At 42.3% G+C, this 22,970-nt stretch overlaps 1 protein-coding gene across 3 annotated transcripts in view; it reads left to right on the top strand.

The window, feature by feature from the left end:
* Nucleotides 1-22,970, top strand: part of BTBD7 (BTB domain containing 7) — a 58,560-nt gene that overhangs the window by 3,925 nt on the left and 31,665 nt on the right. For 2 of the 3 annotated variants that reach the window (XM_039911861.1, XM_029061339.2), the window contains exons 2-4: nt 695-782; nt 20,528-20,715; nt 21,881-22,960. In XM_039911861.1, coding sequence (XP_039767795.1) covers nt 20,634-20,715; nt 21,881-22,960 — 1,162 coding nt within the window. In that variant the 5' untranslated portion in view covers nt 695-782; nt 20,528-20,633. The remainder of the gene's footprint in view (nt 1-694; nt 783-20,527; nt 20,716-21,880; nt 22,961-22,970) is intronic. The other variant, XM_029061346.2, reaches the window with a different exon arrangement.

Raw genomic sequence — 22,970 nt, 5'->3', positions numbered from 1 at the left:
TCTCTGGGCCTCAGTTACCTCATCTGTAAAATGGAGTTTGAGACTGTGAGCCCCAAGACAGGGAGCGACTATGTCCAATCCAATTTGCGTGTATCCACCCCAGTGCTTAGTACAGTGCCTTGCACATAGTAAGCACTTAATAAATGCCAGAATTATTATTATTTATTACGATGATGACGTTGATCATGATGGCCTAGTGGAGAGAGCACGGACCAAGAAATCAGGGACCTAGATTCTAATCCCGGCTCTGCCATTTGCTTCCTGTGTGACCTTGGGCCATTCACGTAAACTCTCCATACCTCAGTTTCCTCATCTGTAAAATGGGGATTAAATACCTGTTCCCCCTCCTAATTACTGTGAGCCTCAGGTGGGACAGGGACTGTGACCAGCCTGATAACCTTTGAATCTACCCCAACGCTTAGAATAGTGCTTGACACATAAGAAGCACTTAACAAATGTCATGATTATTATTACCAACTGTATTGTCTTGTGCTTTCCCAAGTGCTTAGAACATGCTCTGCAGACAGTAATGCCCAGTAACTGCTTTTTATTATCGTGGGCTTACTGAGTATAACTTGAACCGTAAAACTTTGAAAGCTGCTTTACCAACTAAGGTAATATACCGAATTGGAAATTAAGCTTCCCTCTGCTGTAAATTGCCTGAATGGTAGATAATGTTATCATAATTTTACAGAAATAAAGACTGCAAGGTAGAAGAAATTTATCGAGGTCATTTGGGAAATATTCGTTGCCACTGAAGATCCTGTATCCGACCGTGTGTAGTGAGTATATTTTGCTTTAACTGCAGATCATGTTATTATACTGGTAATATTACATTATAGTGGTCTGTTTTGGTCTGAGAAGGGTTTTCGGCTTGGATGACTATCATTTTAATTCATTCATTCAGTCGTATTTATTGAGCGCTTACTGTGTGAAGAGCACTGTATTAAGCACTTGGGAAAGTACAATGCAACAATAAACTGTGACATTCCCTACCCACAGTGAGCTCACAGTCTAGAGTGGGTCCTTCCAATGCCCAGACCCGTGCTCTGTCCACTAAACAGAGGACCTGGATTCTAATCCAGGCTCTGCCACTTATCAGCTGTGTGACCTTGGGCAAGTCATTCAACTTCTCTTTGTTTGTTCCCTTGTTGCAAACTGGGGATTCAGTACCTATTTCTTCCTCCTGCTTATACTGTGAGCCCCATGTGGGACCCGATGCTCTTGTATCTGCCCAGCGCTCAGTACAATGCTAGGCACATAGCAGTTAACAAATACCATTATTTTTAATAATAATAATGGCCCAAAGTAGCCAGGGTGGCCCAAAGGCTGTCCCTGGGTGCCCTTCTGGACCCTGGAGGCTGGCAGAGATCCAACCAGCTCTTCCTAAAACTCAGTGGTTAATTTCCATAGAATGCATTTATAGTTATCCTTTGGATTCAAAGTTTATTGTTTTTTTGGAGAATTGATCCATGTGGGGTTGAAGAGATTGCTTCACTTGACAATCCATTCTTCCATATGCCAAATGGCAAGAAAAGCCTTCGTGGTGCAGTTGTATTTGTTTTTACAGTGGTTGATTCTGTTTTCAGTTCTCTTTGCCAACATGATCTTCCCAAAGCTTCATTTCTAAAAGAGCCACTTCATTAGTGATTGCCACCCATCAGACTGGTTTCTCTGTCTCTCGGAGTTCACGCTTACATCACATCTGTGTTCTAATGCTTGCTCCACCATGTACCTGCAGTGTGACCTTGGGCAAGTCACTCAACTTGTCCATGCCTCAGTTCCCTCATCTTCAGAGTGGGGATTCAATTCCTGTCCTCCCTCCTTCTGTTTATTGTTCATCTACCCCAACTTTCATTCATTTGTTCATTCAATCGTATTTATTGAGCGCTTTACTGTGTGCAGAGCAATTCAGTACAATTCAGCAACAAATAGAGACAATCCCTACCAACAACGGGCTCTTAATTCAGTGCTTGGCATTTACTAGGCACTTAACAAATACCACAATTATTATTATCATGTTGCTTGAGAGTGCTTCCTAGTATCTTTAAAACATTTTCTACTGTTTTTTTTTTTGCTGGTTCCTCATCGGATTCCCCGGCCCATGACAATTTCCAAAGTGAGAATTTGGCAAGCAGTGGTCACAGAGGGTGTTCATTAAGATTTGCCACTTAAAAGGCTTCGTGGTTAGGAAGATGTAGGCTTACCAATTGAGTATCCCCCAGACACCTGGACTGGGGCAATGTGTCTGTTTATTGTTATATTGTACTCTCCCGAGCATTTAGTAGAGTACTCTGCACAGAATAAGTGCTCAATAACCTCTCTCTCTTTCCAGCTTTTTATGCATTGTCTTTCTCCTGTCTTACAAGCATCTAACATTAGTACCTTTTCTCTTCACCCACTGAAGATGGTCTTACAAACCCTATTAGTCAATCAATCAGTTGTATTGATTGAGCACTTACAGTGTACAGAGCACTGTACTAAGTGCTTGGGAGAGGACAATATAATAGTTGGTGGACACATTTTCTGCCCACCGGGAGCTTGCAGCCTGGAAAGGGGAACAGGCATTTAAAATAAATTTCAGATATGTTTATAAGTGCTGTGGGGCTTAAGGGTGGGATGAATAAAGGATACAAACCCAAGTGCCCCAAGCAGCAGCCCTCACTCAGCTGTTTCCACTCTTACTTCTACCTACCTGAAATTTATTCATCAATTTATTTTAGTTCCTGCTTCCCCTGCAACATTGTAAACTCCTTGAAGGCAGAGATCCCATCTCTTCATTCTATTGTACTCTTCCAAGCACTCAGTACAGTGTTCTGCACCCAATAAGTAGGTGCTCAATGAATACTGCAGGCTAAAATTGTACTGGGCCTTTCTCCTGTGGACTGGATTCTGACCTACCTCCCATATTTTCTCTTTGTTTCATAGGAAATCTCTATTTTTATGGTACTTAAGGGCTTACTTTTTTGCTGTGCACTGTGTTAAGTGCTAGGGTAGCTACAAGAAAATCTATACAAGGAAGTACAAGGGAAAAAAAGGTTGGACGGAACCCCCGTCTCATATGAGGCTCACAGTCTAAGTAGCGGGGAGTGGAATTTAAACCTTATTTTTTGCAGATGAGGAAACTGAGACCCCGAGAAGTTAAATGACTTGCCAAGTTCTCACAATAGAGAAGCAGTGAGGTGAAATTAGAATCTACGGCACGTCTGACTCCCTAGCCCGTGCTCTGATGCCTCCCCATCTTTATTTTTATTGACCTCAAACACCCGACTTTCATGCTCTAAATGTTCATTCAATGCAGACCGCCCTGGATCATCCTCTAGGGCCACTGTTGAGAGAATGGGTCCCAGTCTTTTCACAGCATCCTTCAGGAATGATAACTCCCATCATTTTGTCTGTAGTGCTTCTTCTGGCACTCTGAGCTGGCATGCAGAGGCCTTCCCTAGGGGTTAAAGGACTTTTCTGGGAGTTTGGGTACAGTTTGGGGGGTCTTAACTGGGCATCTTCTGAAAGTTAGTTTTTTCTAGTGAAGGACCAGTGGTTCTTCCCCAAGTCCACCCATGTAACCCTGGTTTGTCCATCGGGGCAGCCTGCTCCCCTCTGTTTCTCCCCACAGTGGCTTTCGGAGAACCCAACCCCCAAAGACCCATCTGAGGGTAGAAAAGCTGTCAATTAATGTACATAATCTTCAGCAAGCTATAATTGCATTTAATTACAGTGGCTTGAGGACAAAATTATAGCCAGTGATCTCCTCAGTTGCCATTCCCCAGAGTCCTACCTAAGAGTTTTTGAACCAGTTGTTTAACCCTAGTTTTGCTTCCATGTCTGCTGGCTGTATATAAACCTTTTATCATAGTTTGTTTTAGATTGCTGCTGTTCAGCTGGGCACCTTCATCATCAGTTCTGGGGGAGGTCCAGATATTGCAGGAAGCTGTACCTTTCTTCCCCTTCCGTCCTCCCTCTCCCTACTTCCGTCCATCTCCAGATCGGTTTGCTCATCTCGGAGCCATGTGGGAGGATTGTATTTTCACAGTACCCCGAGCTTGGCACTCCCTATACTTCCCAGACCCGTAGGGCAATTGTCAATCGATAGTCAAAAATATAATAGTAATAATTATGGTATTTGTTAAATACTTACTATGTGCCAGGCATTGTACTAAGCACTGGGGAGAGTACAATAAAACAATATAACAGACACATCCCTTGCCCACAAAAAGCTTACTCTAGAGGGGGAGACAGACATTAATACAAATGAATTTCGGATATGTACGTAAGTGCCGTGGGGCTGGGAGAGGGGATGAATAATTTATTTTTATATTAATGTCTGTCTCCCCCCTCGAGACTGTAAGCTCCCTGTGGACAGGGAGTGTGTATGTTATTATATTGTACTCTCCTAAGCACTTAGTACAATGCTCTGCACACAGCACTCAATAAATACGAATGAACGTATGAATGAATAAAGGGAGCAGAAGGGAGTGGAAGAAAAGGAAAAGAAGTCTTAGTCAGGGAAGGCCTCTTGGAGGAGACATCCCTGTAGTAAGGCTTCGAAGTGGTGAGTGGGAGATTATGAAAAGGAAGGGCGTTCCAGGCCAGAAGCAGGATGTGGGCGAGAGGTCAGCAGTGAAATAGATGAGATGGAAGTACTGTGAGTAGATTGACAGAGGAGCGCAATGTGTGGGCTGGTCTGTAGAAGGAGAGTAGCGAGATAGGTAGAAGGGGGCAAGGAGATTGCGTACTTTAAAGCCAATAGTGAGAAGTTTTTGTATATTGTGGTAATGGCTGGGCGACCACTGGAGGTTCTTGAGGAGTGGGGAAACATGGCCTGAACGTTTTTATAGAAAAACGATCCAGACAGCAGAGTGAAATATGGACTGGAGTTGGGAGAGTCAGGAGGCAGGGAGGTGGAGGTTCATATGGTAATCTGTGAGCCTCACGTGGGACAACCTGATTACCCTGTGTCTATCCCAGCGCTTAGAACAGTGCTCTGCACATAGTAAGCGCTTAACAAATACCAACATTAATCAAGGTGGGGTAGAGTAATATAGGCAGGGAACATGTCTACCAACTCTTGTACTCTCAAGTGCTTAATACAGTGCTCTGCATACAGTAAGTGCTCAGTAAATACTATTGATTGATGGATTATTTGCTGCTCCCGGGTTTAAAAGTTGACCTGGGTGGTTAGAAATGTTTGGCCACGTTTCATAAGACTAGGATAAATTCCGTAGGCTCTTGTTGAAAATTTTCATAACTGAAACAAGGGACATCTGGAAGTAATGGTGGGGGTTATTTGGGGGTTATCCTCGGTTTCAGTGCTCACTGCCCTTGGAGATCAAAGGCATCAGTTTTACTACTGCTGTTTCTGGAAGGTGAAAATGTTGGTATCAGTGATTCTGTCTTTCTGGGCTATTTTCATAATCCCAGAAATCCTGTGGCCAAGATGTGCATATCCTTGGTCTCTCCTGGCTCACACAACAGTACTGCGTCCTATTCATAATGATGATATATACTGTTTAAAGCCTCAGTCCCACTCTATTGCCCCTCTTCTGCCCCCTCAAATTACCTAGCTGTGAATGAAGGTGGCCAGATTTTACCTGCCCTGGAAGTAGTTGCAAGATTTAAAAAGAAAACACAATGCTCTGCACACAGTAAGCGCTCAATAAATATGATTGAATGAATGAATTTTGTGAGAACAAGAGGCTGTGAGGCTTTGGGGGAAGGGTAAATAACATAAGTTTACCACAGAGCAACTGAGTGCTAATTTCAGAGATGGAAAAGTGAGCCAAGGCCAAATTGTAGACAATTTGTTTGTGGCTGATGTTGCCAGAATTTATCTGAAAAATTAAACTGAGCCCATAAGATGGAAACCAGCTTGTTTTTTGTTTGTTTCTGTGGAGGGATATTCAGTTGACCCCACAGATCACCAGATTAAGGGAAAAGCATAATTGTATTAGCGATTAGGATTATAGGATTATGACTTCTTTACTCCCACTTTGCCTCTCTGATAAGGGAATCCCTTGTCTCCTGTCCAGTCTTTAAGAAGAATTTCACCTCCGCTTCATCTGCCCTTATATATCAATCAGTAGTGTATCAGTAAATAGATGTAGAGGCAGGGAACATGTCTCTTTATTGTTATATTCTCCCAAGCATTTAGTATAGTGTTTTGCACACAGTAAGTGCTCAATAAATATGACTGAATGAATATGTGTGTATATGTGTGTGTATATGTATATATGTGTGTGTGTGTGTGTATATATATATATATATATATATATATATGCTGTCAAAATTAGGTTGAGCCAAAAAGAAATCAGCCTACTGAAAGTGACTTCCATTTGGAGCCTGACAGGTGTTGGGAGAGCTGGTGAAAATTGTAGAAGCTGTGTTTAAAAAAAAAAAATAAAATAAGGTGGATTTTTAAAAATCAGCTTGCAATGTTCATATATGCAACCATACAAGAAAGTCTTCACGTATGGGTTCATGCATCTAGGTAGCAATTATCTAAACTAGCAGAGATGGAAAATAGAGCCTTTCCTCCTATTCAGAACAGAATTCAAAACAGGGGAGGAGAATGGGTCAGGGTGGGGAAGAACACTGCTCAGGCCAGACTTCTGGAGCCTGTCCACTGCCTGAATCTTCCTCAAGCTGCTTGCATGGAAGTGTCAACTCTTAAAGGAAGGACAATTTTATAGCAAAAATATGAATGCTCCTGGACTTCTCTGAGCGGGAGTTTCAAGAGAGCAGCTAAGGGCAGTCGTTGGTCTCCAACAGATTGTGAGCCAGAGTGAGAATGCCAGGAGGTTGGAGAGGGCTGGCATCTTAGTCTCCTGCATGCAGGCCATGGATTTCCACTCTTTCAACTACTTTGAAGTTCCATTTCGCTTCTAGTGCTGCCTAGGTCACCATTTCCAGGTCTTCACTGCCATCCCATGACCTCCATCTCTGGAGATGGACAGGGAAAGGGCATCAATTAATTCAGTCGATCAGTGGTATGTACTGAATGCTTACTGCGTGCAGAGCACCGTTCTAAGTGTTTGAGAGACTACAATACAGAAGGGTAGGTTGTCATGATTAAGTCGACATGATCTCTGCCCAAGAGGGGAAGACAGACATTAAAATAAACAGAACATGGATATGTACCCGTGGAAGCAGTGTGACTTAATGGAAAGAGCACAGGCTTGGGAGTCGGAGGTCGTGGGTTCTAATCCCGCCTCTGCCACTTGTCAGATGCGTGACTCTGGGCAAGTCACTTAACTTCTCCGTGCCTCAGTTACCTCATCGGTAAAATGAGGATTAAGATTGTGAGCCTCATGTGGGAAAACCTGATTACCTTGTATCTATCCCAGTGCATAGAACAGTGTCTAGCACATAGTAAGCACTTAACAAATGCCTCATTATTATTACTATTTTTATTATTACATGAGTACCTTGGCCTTGGGGGAGGGGTGAATATCAAAGTGCCCAAGGGGTACAGACTATAGCCGGGCCAAGTGGAAAGAGTACTGGCCTGGGAGTCAGAGGTCCTGGGTTCTAATTCTATCTCTGCCAGTTGCCTGCAGTCTATGTAACTTTGGGCAAACCATTTAACTTCTCTGTGCCTGAGTTCCATCTTCTGCAAAATGGGGATTCATAACCTGATCTCCCTCCTACTTACTCTGTGAGCCCCTGGCGGGACCTGATTATCCGGTGTCTGCCCCAGCACTTAGCACAGTGCTTGGCATGTTGTAAGCTAGTGACAAATACCACAGTTATAGGTGGCCCAGAAGAGAGGGCTTCAACGTGGGAGTGAGGGCTTAGTCAAGGTAGATCTCTTGGGAGAGAGAGGGTTTTAATAAGGGTTTGAGGATGGGGAAAGTAGAGGTCTGTCAGATGTGAAGGGGAAGGAAGTTGCAGCCAGGAGGGGGATGTGGGCAAGGAGTTGGTGGTGAGCTGGATGATATTGAGGTATAGAGAGAGTAGGCTAGCATTAGAATAGCCAAGTGTGCAGGATGGATTGTAGTAGATCTGTGAGGTAAGGTAGGAGAGGGGGAGCTCTGGTTGAGTGACTTAAAGCTGATGGTAAGGCGTTTCTGTTTGATACAGAGATGGGTGGGCGACCACTAGAGGTTTTTGAGAAGAAGAGAAGTACGGACTGAGTGGTTTTCTTTAAAAAAATGATTCGGGCAGAAGAGCGAAGTATGGACTGAAGAGGGGAGAAACAGGAGGCGGGGAGGTCAGCAGAGGAGGCCGATATAGCAGTCGAGACAGGATAAGTGCTTGGATCAGCATGGTAGCATTTTGGATGGAGAGAGAAGGGTGGATTCTAGAGATGTTGTGAATTCTGTTTTGAATATTTGAAGCTTGAGATATTGGCAGGGCATTCAAGCAGAAACATCCTGAAGGCAGGAGGAAATGTGAGAGGTAAACCAGAATAATAGAAGAGTTTTAACAGTAAAGAGTACAATGGTATTTTTTTCCAGAATTAAAGTTCTGAAATCAAATGCTTTGGCTACTATCTGGGAGAACAGAAAATCTTTGTTTGTAGTCCGGGCTTTTGCTCTCCGTCTTACCCTTGTTATATATAACAGCTCCGCAGCTCTCCCCATATTCAAATCCCTTCTAAAATCCCACCTCCAACAAGCTTTCCCTGATTAATTTCCCACAGCCTTGATTCATATCATTCCTCAGCCACCACTGGCACTTGTGAACTTATTTACACTTTCCTTAGCACTCACAAATATATGTCTACTTAGCCTATCTATTTTGAGCACTCTAATTGGAAATACCTTTGACTCCCCTGGTTAGAGTATCCAACTCCTTGATGGCAAGGGAGCATATCGCTTCTTTATTCTGTACTTCCCAGGTGCCTACTACAGTGCACTGCACCACGTGGGCATTTAATACATGCTTCAATTTCCTGACCATTCCAGCCAGAGGAAAAGCCTGTGGAAGTCCTGGTGGCGGGTTGAGGGGGTGACGAGGGCTGGGGCTGTTCCTCTCCCAAGAGACAGGCTTCTTTGGTTTGGCTTAAGGCAACTGGCTGTGGACTCTTGCTGCTGCTGTATCCTTATTTTCCTGGATGGAGAAGGGGCCAATGACCATCCTTATGGGTGGAACAAGGGGTCTGTTCGGCACTTGTTTTTGTGACGGTTGTAAGACTGCTCTAATGGCAGTGGTTGTTCGGGATTCTATTTGTTGAAGATGGCAATCTCTGTGTTATAATGAGAGTGCAAAATGTAGTCATTGTATCTGGAACGGTGGGGGTTATTTTCTGCCCACCTGTTAAATGCAACACACGATACTTAGGAAGCACTTGGAAATTTGCAACAGAAAGGTGCCATATTTCCCGCCCAGTAGGTGCTTATGTTCTAACTGCTGCAGATGGTTACAGTTTTAAAATCCACTCTAGTTCTATTTTTGATGTAGGTTTTGGCCATAAAGGAATTAAGGAACATTCTTCCAACAGCACACATCAGATTTGGTCTTAGGGTGCTCCATTAATGAAGAAACTACTTGTTTGTACACACAGTGGCACAACGGGTGAATACCACAGGGTGAGTTTTCCTCCACGCAGAGTTGAAGAATGCACCTGTTATATTATAGGAGAACTGGGTGTATCAGTATCAACTTCCCCACTGTGTTGTTCCAACATTGAACCAAATTATCTAAATATATAACCTCAGTTTCTTGTCTTCCTGTTTCAGTGATTACTCAGTTTTTCCTCTGTGGCGTGGGAAATCAGAGAGCAGTGTATATGTACATACCGCGTTCTCTCCCACCCTTCCCCCCCCCAAACATTGTTTACATATTTTCCTTACAATAAATGTGATTGGTATGCTACTATGGTTGCTCATTAGAAAACTCAAGTAAAAAAAACACAACTCAAGAACACTGTAAAAATTCAAAATGGAGTGAGTATAAATTAGAGGAATATACTCAGTCTGTGTGTAAAAGTATAATTTCAGGTTTTTAGACTTGGTAGAGAAAAAGATGGATTGGTAAAGAGAGAGCTCTGGGCAAAGAGAAACAAACCCTTAGGACAAAGCAAACTTTCCTTTATTAACTTAGACAAAAAGAGTGTGTTGCTAAGCTAAGGAATGAAAAGCCAACTGAGACGGAAGCTATTTTGTTTTAATAAAAGTTGTTAGTCACTAAGAAAAAAATTACAGTATCAGAGCTTTTATGAAGTCAGTGACATGAAATTTGAAAAAGCTGCTACAGCTTCTGGATTATTTGTTACTCATTGATTAAAATTTAAACTGTTCTTAACTGTTTAACTTTTCATATAAGTTGTATAAAGGTTGTTTTTTTTAAATATGTCAGCCTCCAACTTAAAATTAATCAGTGTTGCCTGTTTTCCCTTGCATAATGCATTTTCTTTCTCTCTTTTAACTAACCGAATGCTCCTGCTCTATTGTGGCCAGTGGGATTTTGCAAAACTGTAAGCGATTGGGAAAGAAACTGCCTATACAAGAAAAGTCATTACCTTTCTAAAAATGGAAAATGAGCACTTTTTTTCCTTTGTAAGATATTCTGTGTGATGGTATGCAAATATACTGAACTAGGCTTTGATGTTCTGGTACCCTAGGTTTTAATGTTTCATTGAGTTATTTCAAAGGCTTATATACAAAGCCAGAGGTAGAGCTACTCTTTACAAGTTGCAAGAAGTGGTAATTAGAAAGAGAGATCATACTGTCACTGCTGAGTATCAAACTATGAAGTTTTAAGAATTTAATGTAGTATAAAGTCATTAAATACATTATTCAGTAGATAGGTCAGAAACTGGTTGAAGGAGCACAGGCACCACTGAAGCAGGTAAAAGATCCAAAGGTTAGGGTGTGCAGCTGTCACTGGTGGGCGGGCAGGCGGGCTTGGCTCCCGGCCCCCGGTTAGGTAACGGTGAACTAGGACGATATTTATTGAATCTGAATATGAGCAGAAATCAAGGTTATCCAAATAGGTCGTCATTTCCGTTTCTCCCATCATTTTTAATTTGTTCTAAATAAAAAGGAAGCATTTATGAGGACCTTGTCCCAGAGGCAATCTGACCGGTTTAGCTTGCGAGAACACGATCAGAAAAATCGGCTCTCCTTCCCTACTGGATCTTCCTCGCTGTGTGTAACTTTTCAAGTTCATTAGTGTTTGTCCTACAGCTCTCTCTCCATCTGAGAACTTGCTGCTTGATGTTTTAGTCTCCTGTTGTCATCCTTGGCAAGGTCTTCACACCAACCGCTCCTACATTTTAGTCGCACTTGTCGTTGGCCCTCAATGTCGGGGTCTGTCTGTAACCCTCCCATTGAAACCAGAACTTCATCTACTTTGTTTGCTTATTTTGAAATTTCTCCCTGAGAATTGTTAGGATCATTAGAATGAGGGGAAGTTATGTTATTTCCTTAGCAGATCATTTTCACGAACAGGATAGGCTATGTCTCTCTAGGTTGGTTTAAATTTAGTTTTCCCAGAATGGAGAAAGCTAGATGAAATAAACTGTGATTCCAATACATGCAGCAATTAGAACTATAAATTGTCCTGTGGAATAAGTGTCAGAAAAGAGTACTTCTGGGAATAATGCACATGCAGCATTTACATTATCAGTAAATTGATTTTTAAAAACTGTTTCAAAACATTTAAATGAACAAACTGTTTTACCCATTGTAAAATGTAAATGCTTTCACATTTTTCAAGGTTTACCTATTGTAAAACTTAGGCCATCATTTTTAGCAAAGCTTCTTTTTAAACACTGTACTCACACTGTGTTTACAAAAAGCAGAAATGAGATAGATGACACCCTCTGGGCTCCCTGTTCATATGCATCTGCCAAGCAATTAACACCCTGAAATGAGAAACCATACTCTTCATAGTAATCATTATTTGATTTATCTTGTCAGCAGCAGAAGCAGCAGTGTTCTGCCTGCATCTCCTTCCCACCCCACAAATTAACGAAATGTGGGAGGATTTTTGGAAAGATGAGATGGAATGTTTAAATAAACTTCACTAACCCAAATTCTTTGTGATCTTTTTATTTTCTTTTAGTTTCCCTCTCTCGAAAAAAATTTCAATCTACTAGTATTGGCTTCCCCCAGAGGAAGTTCAGTATTGTGCATTAGTTCAGAATTAACCTTAAAATTGAATAATGGTGCTACTGGCTGGATTTTCAGAAAGAAAACTATTTTGGGGTTGCATACATGAACAGTAGTGCCCAGATTTCCAAGAATATTATGATCGTACCCTTTATGACAAGGTGAACAGACCTTTTCTATAAGCATTTTCCTGGGTGATGCAAGTGGCCAGATGAAGGTAGAAAGTTTCATGTGTTCAAAAATTTAAGCTCACCGAAAGATTGACCCTATAAATTTTATTGCCTCTTTAAAAAATAAAAACTGAATTCTGTACCTAAAATGTAAAGTTTCCAAATCCAGGAAATCCAGAATTGACATAAATTTAAATAGTGTGTAAGCATTGAAGTCTTTTTTAATTTCCAAATATAACTTAACTAAGGGTCAAAGATATATTATGTGCAGCTATTGATTTTTTTCCTTTAAACAGGCCTCTAAATATTTTTTTTCTTAGTAGCACATTATTAAGTCACCTCCTATCCTGTTGAGGATCAGGAAATCTCATTGAATTGGATGTCATTCCATCTTTGTTACGGGAAGGGGTTCTGGACCCTTGCCTTTGCACCCCCCCCCCCCACCATCCTACTTGACACACCCTAATTCTATGTTAACGTTACTTAGAAGAAATGATAGAAAGGCAGAAGGAAGACATTTATTATAATTGAGGCATTTAGATAAATCTAGAAACTGCCTACATTTACACTCTCACTCACTAATAGAAGGCCTATTTCTATTTTACTTTTAGGATTTTTAGCAAGTCTTTGCATCTCTATATGCTGCTGGCGGAAATCTAAATATCAGGCTGACCTCCTCCACCTTAAGTTCATCCTTGCGTGCTTTAACTCTGCCCGGCAAAATTATTTCTCCATCCTTACTGATACCCATGCCCATTACTCTCGCCAGTTGTTCCAGACATTTAACTCTCTCCTCTCCTATCCCTTACTCTCTTTGCACAGAAAGCACTCAATAAGTATGGTTGACTGACTCACTGAGTGACTATTGACCTGGCTATCTACTTTATTAAAAAATGGAAGCTATCCGGCATAATCTTCCTAAAATCATCCCTGCTTCTCTCCGATCCCTCCGTCCTCCTGCCCCTTCTTCAACTCTCCCATCCTTCCTAGCACTTGAGGACATCTCCTCCTTTCTCTAAAATTCACCCCCTCCACCTGTGCACACGACTCCATTTGCATGTTATCAAAACACTTGCCCCTTCCTCCCTCCCTGACCACCATCTTCGACTATTCATTCCCCACTGCTTTCAAACATGCTCATGTGCCCCCATCCTAAAAAAACCCTCCCTTGTCTCCACGGCTCCTTCCAGTTATCGCCCCATCTCCCTCCTACCAGTCAATCAGTCGTATTTATTGAGCACTTACTGTGTGCATGGCACTGTATTAAGTACGTGGGAGAGTACAACACAAGAATATAATACTTTCTCTGCCCATAAAGAGCTCACAGTCTAGAAGGGAAGAGAGACAGTAATATAAATAAATTACAGTTATGTACATAGGTGCTTTGGGGCTGATGGCAGGGATGGTGAATAAAGGGAGCAAGTCGGGATGATGCAGAAAGGGAGAAGGGGAAATGAGGGCTTAGTCAGGGAAGGTCTCTTGGAGGAGATGTACCTTCAGTAAGGCTTTGAATTTGGGGAGATGAACTGTCTGTTGGATGAGAGGAGAGAGGGTGTTGCAGGTCAGAGGCGGAACATGGGCGAGAGATTGACGGTGACAGAGACGAGACTGAGGTATGGTGAGTAGGTTGGCATTAGAGGAGTGAAGTGTACGGGCTGGGTTGTAGTAGGAGGGTAGGGAGGTGAGGTAGGAGGGGGCAAGGTGATTGAGTGCTTTGAAGCCAATAGTCAGATGTGTCTGTTCGATGCGGAGGTGGATGAGCAACCACTGGAGATTTTTGAAGAGTGGAGAGACATGGACTTAACTTTTTTTAAAGATAAATGATCTGGGCATCAAGCAGAGCTTGGACTGGAATGGGAAAGACAGGAGGCAGGGAGGTTAACGAGGAGGTTAGCAATTGAGGTGGGATAGGATAAGTGCTTGGATTAACATGGTAGCAGTTTGGATGGAGAGGAAAGGGTGGATTTTAGCGATGTTGTGAAGGTGGAACCGACAGGATTTAGTGATGGATTGAATGTGTAGGTTGACTGAGAGAGGAGTCAAGGATAGTGCCATGGTTACAGACTTGTGAGACAGGAAGGATGGTGGTTGAGGACAGGGTTTAAACGGGAAGATAAGGAATTCTGTTTTGGACATGTAAAGTGTGAGGTGACAGGAGGACATCCAAGTAGAGATGTCTTGAAGGCAGGAGGAAATGCGTGACTGCAAAGAGGAAGAGAGATCAGGGTTGGAGATATAGATTTGGGAATCATCTGCATAGAGGAATAGAAAGGGACTTAAAACAACCTTGAAGGACCCCCCACAGTGGGAGGCAAGGCCCACGACAGCAACTGAGAATGAGCTTCCGGAGAGATAGGAAAAGAGCCAGGAGAGGACAGTGTCAGTGAAACCGAGGTTGGATAATGTTTCCAGGAGAAGGAGGTGGTGGACAGTGTTGAAGACAGCTGAGAGGTCGGAGGACTAGGCTGGAGTAGAAGCCATTGGCTTTGGCAAGAAGGAGATCATCTGTGACCTTTGAGAGGACGGGTTCTGTGGCGTGAAGGGGATGGAAGCCAGATTGGAAGGGTCAAGGAGAAAACTGGAAGAGAGGAACTTGAGACAGCGGGTGTAGTCTCCCCACCCCAGTTCATGCTCTGCTCTGCTGCGCAGATCATTTTTCTCCCAAAGCATTCAGTCCATGTTTCCCCACTCCTCAAGAACCTCCAGTGGTTGCCCATCTACCTCTGCATCAAACAGAAGCCCTTTACCATCAGCTTTAAAGCACTTAATCACCTTGCCCCCTCCTACGTCACCTCACTATTCTCCTACTACAGCCCACACACTTCACTCCTCTAATGCCAACCTACTCACCTTACTTCAGTCTCCTCTATCTCACCGCCGACCTCTCAACCATGTCCAGCCTCTGGCCTGGAACACCCTCCTTCTTCATATCCATCAGACAATTACTCTTCCCACCATCAAAGCCTTATTGAAGGCACATCTCCAAGAGGCCTTCCCTGTTTAAGCCCTCATTTCCACTTTCCCCACTTCCTTCTGAGTCGTCCTGACGTGCTCCTTTTATCTCCCACCTCCAGCCCCACATCATCTATGTACATATCCATAACTTATCTATTTATATTATTGTCTGTCTCCCCATCTAGCCCACTAGCTCGTTGTGGGCTAAGAATGTATCTGTTATGTTGATGCTTGTACGCTCCCAAGCACTTAGATTAGTAAGTGTAGTAATAAGATTGATTGCTTACGTTTGTACATTAACCGACCGTTTGGTAGGTGGCTGTATTATTTCTGTGAGGAAAGTTTTTTGGCATGAATTTCTGTAAATACTTTCTACATTAAACCCTCCTTACACCTTGTCATGGATATAATATTTTAATGTAAAACTGCTTTTTCCTCCTTGCTAGATCCTTAATTGCACTTTAACCCAAACCTATTTTTCTCAGCCCCTTGCGTTTGAAATAACAAGGTTGTGCCATATTTTAAGTGCCTCTGCCTCTCTTCTGATGAGCGCAAGACACCCTTCATCTCATTAATTTTAGTGGCATCCTTGGTATGTGGCAACATGTATCTGTATTTACAGAGAGGAAATCATGCCTGTTATTATTTGCCCTCGGAAGACAAGCTTGGGAGAACTATTTCAGGTCATCTGTTCTAACTAGACTGTTTCTGGAATGTTCTTGCAATTTGTTTTTCTGCATTTTAAACTCTGTGTTTTGTTTTTCTACAGCGAAGCCGGTTAATTCACCCCAGTCCTTTTCTAGTTGAACGAGTTTAGCATGAAATGTAAATGTAGTGACTGCCAATGATGTCTACCTAATATGCAGCATAATATGCAGCATGTGATATTCGTCATCTCTTAGCTGTCCATATATTGTAGGAAAGGAATCTCCAAAGAATTGCAAACCATCCTAGAATCATTGCTGGGAACGATTTGCAGACTTTTTTTTAAATGTTGAAGAGATATGGGTTTTTTTAAAAAAATGGATGATTGTTCATTTTAATCTACAATAGTAACCCAGGCCTTTCATTGAAATTGAGTTTTTTTGTTTTTGTTTTTTTTTACCAATGCATTAAGTCATTATGTATTTCAAACTGTAATTTGTCTCTTTGCTATTACAAATTCGGGTTTTTTAATCAAAACTTGTTGAACCGCTAGTCATCTTCAGGCTAGGTCCCTGTCCAGGGTTAAGATGATGATGATGATAATAGTAATAATAATGGTATTTAAGAGTTTACCATGTGCCAAGCACAGTTCTGTGCACTGGGATAAATACAAGTTGGACACAGTTACTGTTCCCTGTGAGGCTTACAGTCTTAATCCCCATTTTACAGATGAGGTAACTGAGGCCCAGAGAAGTTAAGTGACCTCTCCAAGGTCACACAGCAGACAAGTGGCAGAACCAGGACAGACTTCCAAGTCCATGCTCTTTGCACTAGGCAATGGAGCTTCTGCCAGAGGAGATCTGCCTGAGTCTTCTTAAGTGCCACTCTTGAAGCTCAGTAATGCTCCTTGCATCTGTTCCCACATTGTGGGGGAGGCAGGGGTGTTTTGTCTGTCGTAGCATTCAGTGTTGCCTGGTATCAGAAACAGAATTGGAATTCTGGATGGTTTAGGTTCTTGTTAAGACTTTAAAGGTCCAGGAGGGTCTTCCAGGTGAAAGAGTCAGGTATAGTGTACCGCCTGTTTGAATTTGATAGTTGACCTCATTATCCTGCCTCCGAGTGGGCTGCTTCACATCTCCTATTATGATATGACAATCCTCTTGAACTTCTCATTTGTTTTCCATTGTCACATGTTGCAGGCAGACTACTTTGAGGCTTGTGATCTGTTTCCTATTCCTGAATTGTTCCACTCAGTGTCTAATAGTATTGAATGAATGAATGATGGTCCTCCCCTCAAGGATCTTACAGTTCTAGTGCGGGAGATAAACCTAGAAATACATTTGAGAGAAGCAACCGGGTTTAAATATATGCGCATAAGTACTGTGCTGTTGAGGCTGATGTTGGGGTGGGGAGGTCGTGGGGAACCTAAGTGTTTGTTTAGACTCTTAGGAGGTAACAGCTCAAGAGTATAGGTGACCCAGTGGGGGAGGGAAATAGTTGTGAGATAAGAGGTCATTTAGGGAAGGCTTTCTGGAGAAGAAGACGGTAAGTTCATTGTGGGCAGGGAATGTCTACCAACTCTGTCGTATTGGACTCGCCCCAACTGCTTAGTATAGTGCTCTGCACATAGTAAACCCTCAATAAATACCACTGACTGAAATGTGTGTTTTTTAAAATAGGATTTTGAAGGTGGAAGGAGTGATAGTATGCTAGATGTGGAGGGGAAGGGAGTTTTAGCAAAGAGGGAGGGAGTGATCAATAGGTTGACAAGCAAACAAGACACAGTGAGTACGGTTGGCGGGGGAGCTAAGTGTATGGGCTGGTACATTCTTTAATAAATATATATTAATATCCACTGAGCAAACCTGGTCTGCCATCAGGAAATCATAAATTATTCTTCATTTCATATACACATGTAGTGATGTTACCCATGACAGCTCACCGTGCCACCTTACTTTAGGTAGGTGGGAGGGACATTCATTTGATCATAATCTTGCCTCTTTTCTTGTGACTCTTGGTTTATAAATTGTTTTTTGTCTTTTGCATTTTCTTCCAACCCTCTTATTGATGTTCAGTGGAGTCTACTTACGAAGTGCACTGGGAAAGTGAAATCTTAGGAGGAAAAAAATCTGCCTTATATAGAAGTGCTAAATAAAGAATTAGTTTGATTATGTAGCTTTCAGCATATTTGGGGACTGAAATAAATTAGCTGAGGCAGGTAAAATGTAAAAAGAAGGCAATTCAATATATGTTTTCAAAATCAGAAAAATTAACATTCAACTCATTACTTCCAGCTGAATACAGATTTATTTGGATTTATTTTCCCTGGCATCAAATGGTTTTTGGTTTTTGTTTTTACCCTCTGCAAGGCTGATTTGGAATGCCATGTTTCAGCATCTAGGTTACTGGGTTATTCTCTCTGCCAGTGAGAAATAGAGAAGCAGGGTGGCTCAGTGGAAAGAGGCACGGGCTTGGGAGTCAGAGGTCATGGGTTTGAATCCCAGCTCTGACACTTGTCAGCTGTGTGATGGTGGGCAAGTCACTTAACTTCTCTGTGCCTCAGTTACCTCATCTGGAAAATGGGGATTAAGACTGTGAGCCTCACGTGGGACAACCTCATTACCCTGAATCTACCCCAGCGCTTAGACCAGTGCTCTGCACATAGTAAGTGCTTAACAAATACCAGCATCATCATCAAATACTTATATTCTCTTAGAAGCTTCTCAACATGCAGACTTTTGAGATGGCTCTCTTCTCAAAGACCCTTTTGAATGGCTGTGTGTGTTTTCCCCTCTTCAAGTGTAGTCTAAAAAAGCAGAAGATAGATAGGAATCTAATCAATGCCAAACTAGGTCGGTAACAATGGGCTATCCAACCAACTCGGTGTTCCATCTATCTTCACAATGGCCCCAAAGGATACTTCAGGGTACAGAGAACTGTCCTCTTAGGGAACTGTCCTCTTTGACCGTCAGCTTTAAGGATACAGATCCGTCTTCAGACAGGTGTTAAACAATTCCTGTTTCAATTGTAATACTGGAGAGAAGGAAATAATCCAGTGTGTAGGTCTTTTGATATAGACCAAAAATATCTCAAAGCTTTTAAACACTTATTTACATTACATTATGAAATCTACTAACGCAATTTAGTCTTAATAATGTTCTTAATGCGGAGGAATATTAGATGTCTTTAATGCACTATTGGCAAGAGTTGCCACTAAGTAAAACTCCATAGGAAAAATTCAGTTTTACAGAGAGGATTGGCAACTCTGACTTGGAAATATGTTTGTCCAGTTACAGATTCCTCCAACTGCCTTCATTAAGTAGGTCATCAGAACCCTCCCCACACCACCCTCAATCATTCCCCGCCTTATTTATTGCATCAGCGGGGCAGCATTGCTGAGATTTGTGTGTCGTCTTGGTAATGAACACAAAGAACTGAGCCTCCTAACGCTTTGTAAAGGAAATAATAGGGGTGAGCAAACCAACCCGAGAAGGAGTATAATTATCATTACTATCAGCAATATTTATTGAACATCTGCTGAGGGCAGAACACAGAGCTAGATGCTTTAAGGAGTCAGTAAAAAATGTGGTCTCTGGCATTGAGGAACTTACAGTCTAATGAACGATACGAGCAGTCATAAATTGCTGAGTAGGCAAAAGGTAACTAGAGTAAAAAATAATGATGACATTATTATAGTAAACACTTACTGTGTGTTAAGCGCTGACCTAAGTTCTGGGGAAGGTACAAGATAATCAGGTCAGACTCGGTCCCTGTCCCCCACAGGACTCACAGTCCAAGGAGGAGTCTACCAACTCTGTTGTATTGGACTCGTGTGATCTTGGGGCAAATCATTTAACTTTTCTGTACCTCAGTTACCTCATCTATAAAATGGGGATTAAAGACCTGTTCTCCCTCGTAGCAGCGCAAGATTAGAACCCAGCTCCTCTGGCTCCTGAGCTGATGCTCCTTCCACTAGGCCTTGCTGCTCAGTGCCTAAACTCAGTTGATTAAAAATGTAAGTTAACAATTACTAAATTTTATATAGATAGAAATGTTCAAGTAGCTGATGGAGTGGTGTGTTTGGAAAGTTGGTTATAGTATTTATTAAGTGCGGGCGCATCTGCAAATTGGAACAGATCAAACACCATCTTAGAGGGGGAGTTAAGGGGTGCTTGTGGGAAAAGTTAGGTTTTTCTTGTTCTTCTTTCACCTTCCCTTGGGAGATGCAAAGAGGGGAGAGAGAGAGAGTTTAGTAAAGCTGATTAAGGAGCACTTCAATGCTCAGAGTGGTTGGAAGATGATATGAACAGGTCTTAGAAGACCAGAAAGCTCTGACATGGTTGCTGTATCCCTCTCATCCCTTACAATCACCACCACGCCCTGACTCCTGACAAGGTCCATAAACTAGTATTTGAAACCATCGACGTTAAATTATTTTCCTTCTCAAATTGGAAGCACATTACTGTTATGCCATATTTGCAGTCTTAAAAAAAAAATTCACTTGGATTCATGATACCAGTCTGAAGATGTTCTACTTAATTGCTGAAGTTTTTCATAGAAGGCTAGTCTTTGAAGCATTTTTACACAGAAAATGTAGAAAATTAGCAGTTGATGCAGTTTTCATTACGTAGTTATATTTTAAAATGAGGTTTAATGAACTGTTAAGGTAAAACTCTAATTGTGTTTTTGTTTGCTATTCAGAAATGGATGAAAAGAGCCTGCTGGATCCAGGGTTGAAGGTTCACAATGGATTTCGAGATTGTACTCTGAAGAGCCAGCAGGCGGAATGCCTGAGTGACTGAAGAAAATGGGTGCTAATGCATCTAACTATCCCCATTCATGTTCCCCAAGGGTAGGGGGAAATTCGCAGGCCCAACAGACATTTATAGGTAATTTTCTTAGGTTTTTTCTGGATTTGTAATATCTTTGAGTGCTTTATTTCTGAATGCCAGTAAACCATTCATAAGAAAAGACTGTAGGTCAGAAGATGAAGAACAAGCAAAGGAAGATTTTTCTTCAAGCTGAATTTTTCTAAATTTAGGTGTGTGTCTTTTTTTTCCTGAGAAAATGAGGGCTAGCTTAACTAACTTCCATCCTTGCCGCATTTATAGTTCTCCCATAAAGCATGCTTTCACCACACAGAGTGGCTGGAATGCATCTGGGGAATGTTATTCTGATAAGGTGCATCAGTTAGGTAGAATGCGATGTTTGAAGAAACAACTACTGTGAATGTGTGTGACGTCAATCAAGTGTGAGTCCTACGGTGGCAAGGTTCTTCAAGAATGTAACCCTCGTGTTATAGAAGAACTGACTGTAAAGTAGGTTTAAAGTGTCAGATTAATCAATGCCCTCATGCCAATCTTCAGGGACTGCAGAGAGCGTGAGCAAGGGAGCCAGTGGCAGTCCAGGGATTCTGGAGGGAGGTGTTGGAAGAAGGTTATTGCGATTTGAGAGTCAGGGTGGCGGAGTCTGGCTTCCCTATTTTGGTGGGGAGGGGCGAGGCAGGGTCTTTCCTGAACTGGCTCTCTCTCCTCCTTACCACCCCTTTTGTCAGTTGAGGTGACTTTTAGGCTTGCTCTAGGTAGAAATAATCTATCTAGAGGTCTGAATCCAAGAAACTGCTTCTAATTAAAAGAAATAGCTTAGTATCTCTGTTCCAAACATGGTCACCGGGTGCTCTGGAAAACTAAACACTTAGAAACTCTGTATTTTCTTCAAGAGCAGGGGACTGACCTTTTTTTTTTTTGATAAATTATTTACCAGCTAGCTTTTCATCTTCTGTAGTGTTTATAATTTAACATTAGATTGGATTGTTTATGCATTCCAATGAGAAAGCACCTTTCCTACTCCACACAGACTATATAGCCTTGAAATAGGAAGCAAAAAAATTTCATTTTACAGGATATCTAGGGTGACAGGCACGATCTTCTTGTTCATGATAGTAAGGTTGAAGTGAGAGCAGGGTAAAATTTGGGAAAAATTGATTCCTTGGTTTATTTTGGTAAATGACTTTCCCCTCTTCTCCACCCCCACCCCCAACCCCCTAATCTTCAGGAACGTCATCCTACTCTCATCAAGGCTATGGATGTGAATCCAAACTGTATAGCCTTGACCATGGCCATGAGAAACCCCAAGACAAGAAAAAGAAAACATCCAGCCTTGCCACCCTCAAAAAGAAATTTATCAAACGAAGGAAATCAAGTCGGTCTGCCGATCACGCGAAGCAAATGCGAGAGCTCCTCTCAGGATGGGATGTTAGAGATGTTAATGCCTTGGTGGAGGAATATGAGGGAACCTCAGCCTTAAAGGAGCTTTCTCTCCAGGCCAGTTTGGCCAGGCCGGAAGCCCGGACATTGCAGAAAGACATGGCTGATCTTTATGAGTACAAGTACTGTACTGACGTAGACCTAATATTCCAAGAAACCTGCTTCCCCGTGCATCGTGCCATTTTAGCTGCAAGATGTCCATTTTTTAAAACGCTGCTCTCTTCTTCCCCTGAGTACGGAGCAGAGATAATAATGGACATCAACACAGCGGGGATCGATATGCCCATGTTTTCTGCTCTGTTACACTACCTTTACACGGGAGAGTTTGGAATGGAGGACTCAAGATTCCAAAACGTTGATATCCTGGTGCAGCTCAGTGAAGAGTTTGGAACACCAAATTCCCTTGACGTAGATATGCGTGGACTGTTCGACTACATGTGCTATTACGATGTCGTCCTGAGTTTTTCATCCGACTCGGAACTGGTCGAAGCTTTTGCTGGAAATCAGAACTGCTTAGATGAAGAGCTCCGAGCTCACAAAGCTGTTATTTCGGCCCGGTCCCCGTTTTTTCGAAACTTACTGCAGAGGAGGATAAGGACGGGCGAGGAGATCACGGACCGAACGCTGCGGACTCCCACTCGAATCATATTGGATGAGTCTATCATACCAAAAAAATACGCTAAAGTTATTCTAAGCTGTATGTATACCGATGCGGTGGACCTCTCGGTTTTGCATAGCAGCCCTTCTGTGGGGAGCCTCAGTGAGGTTCAGGCCCTGGTGGCAGGAAAGCCCAACGGGACGCGAGCAGAAGAAGCAATGGAGCTGTACCACATAGCGCTCTTCTTGGAATTTAACATGCTTGCACAAGGTATGCAGCC

The sequence above is a fragment of the Ornithorhynchus anatinus genome, chromosome 1, assembly GCF_004115215.2.
Source record: "Ornithorhynchus anatinus isolate Pmale09 chromosome 1, mOrnAna1.pri.v4, whole genome shotgun sequence".
Lineage (NCBI taxonomy): Eukaryota > Metazoa > Chordata > Mammalia > Monotremata > Ornithorhynchidae > Ornithorhynchus > Ornithorhynchus anatinus.
This window is presented reverse-complemented; position numbering and strand designations above follow the sequence as displayed.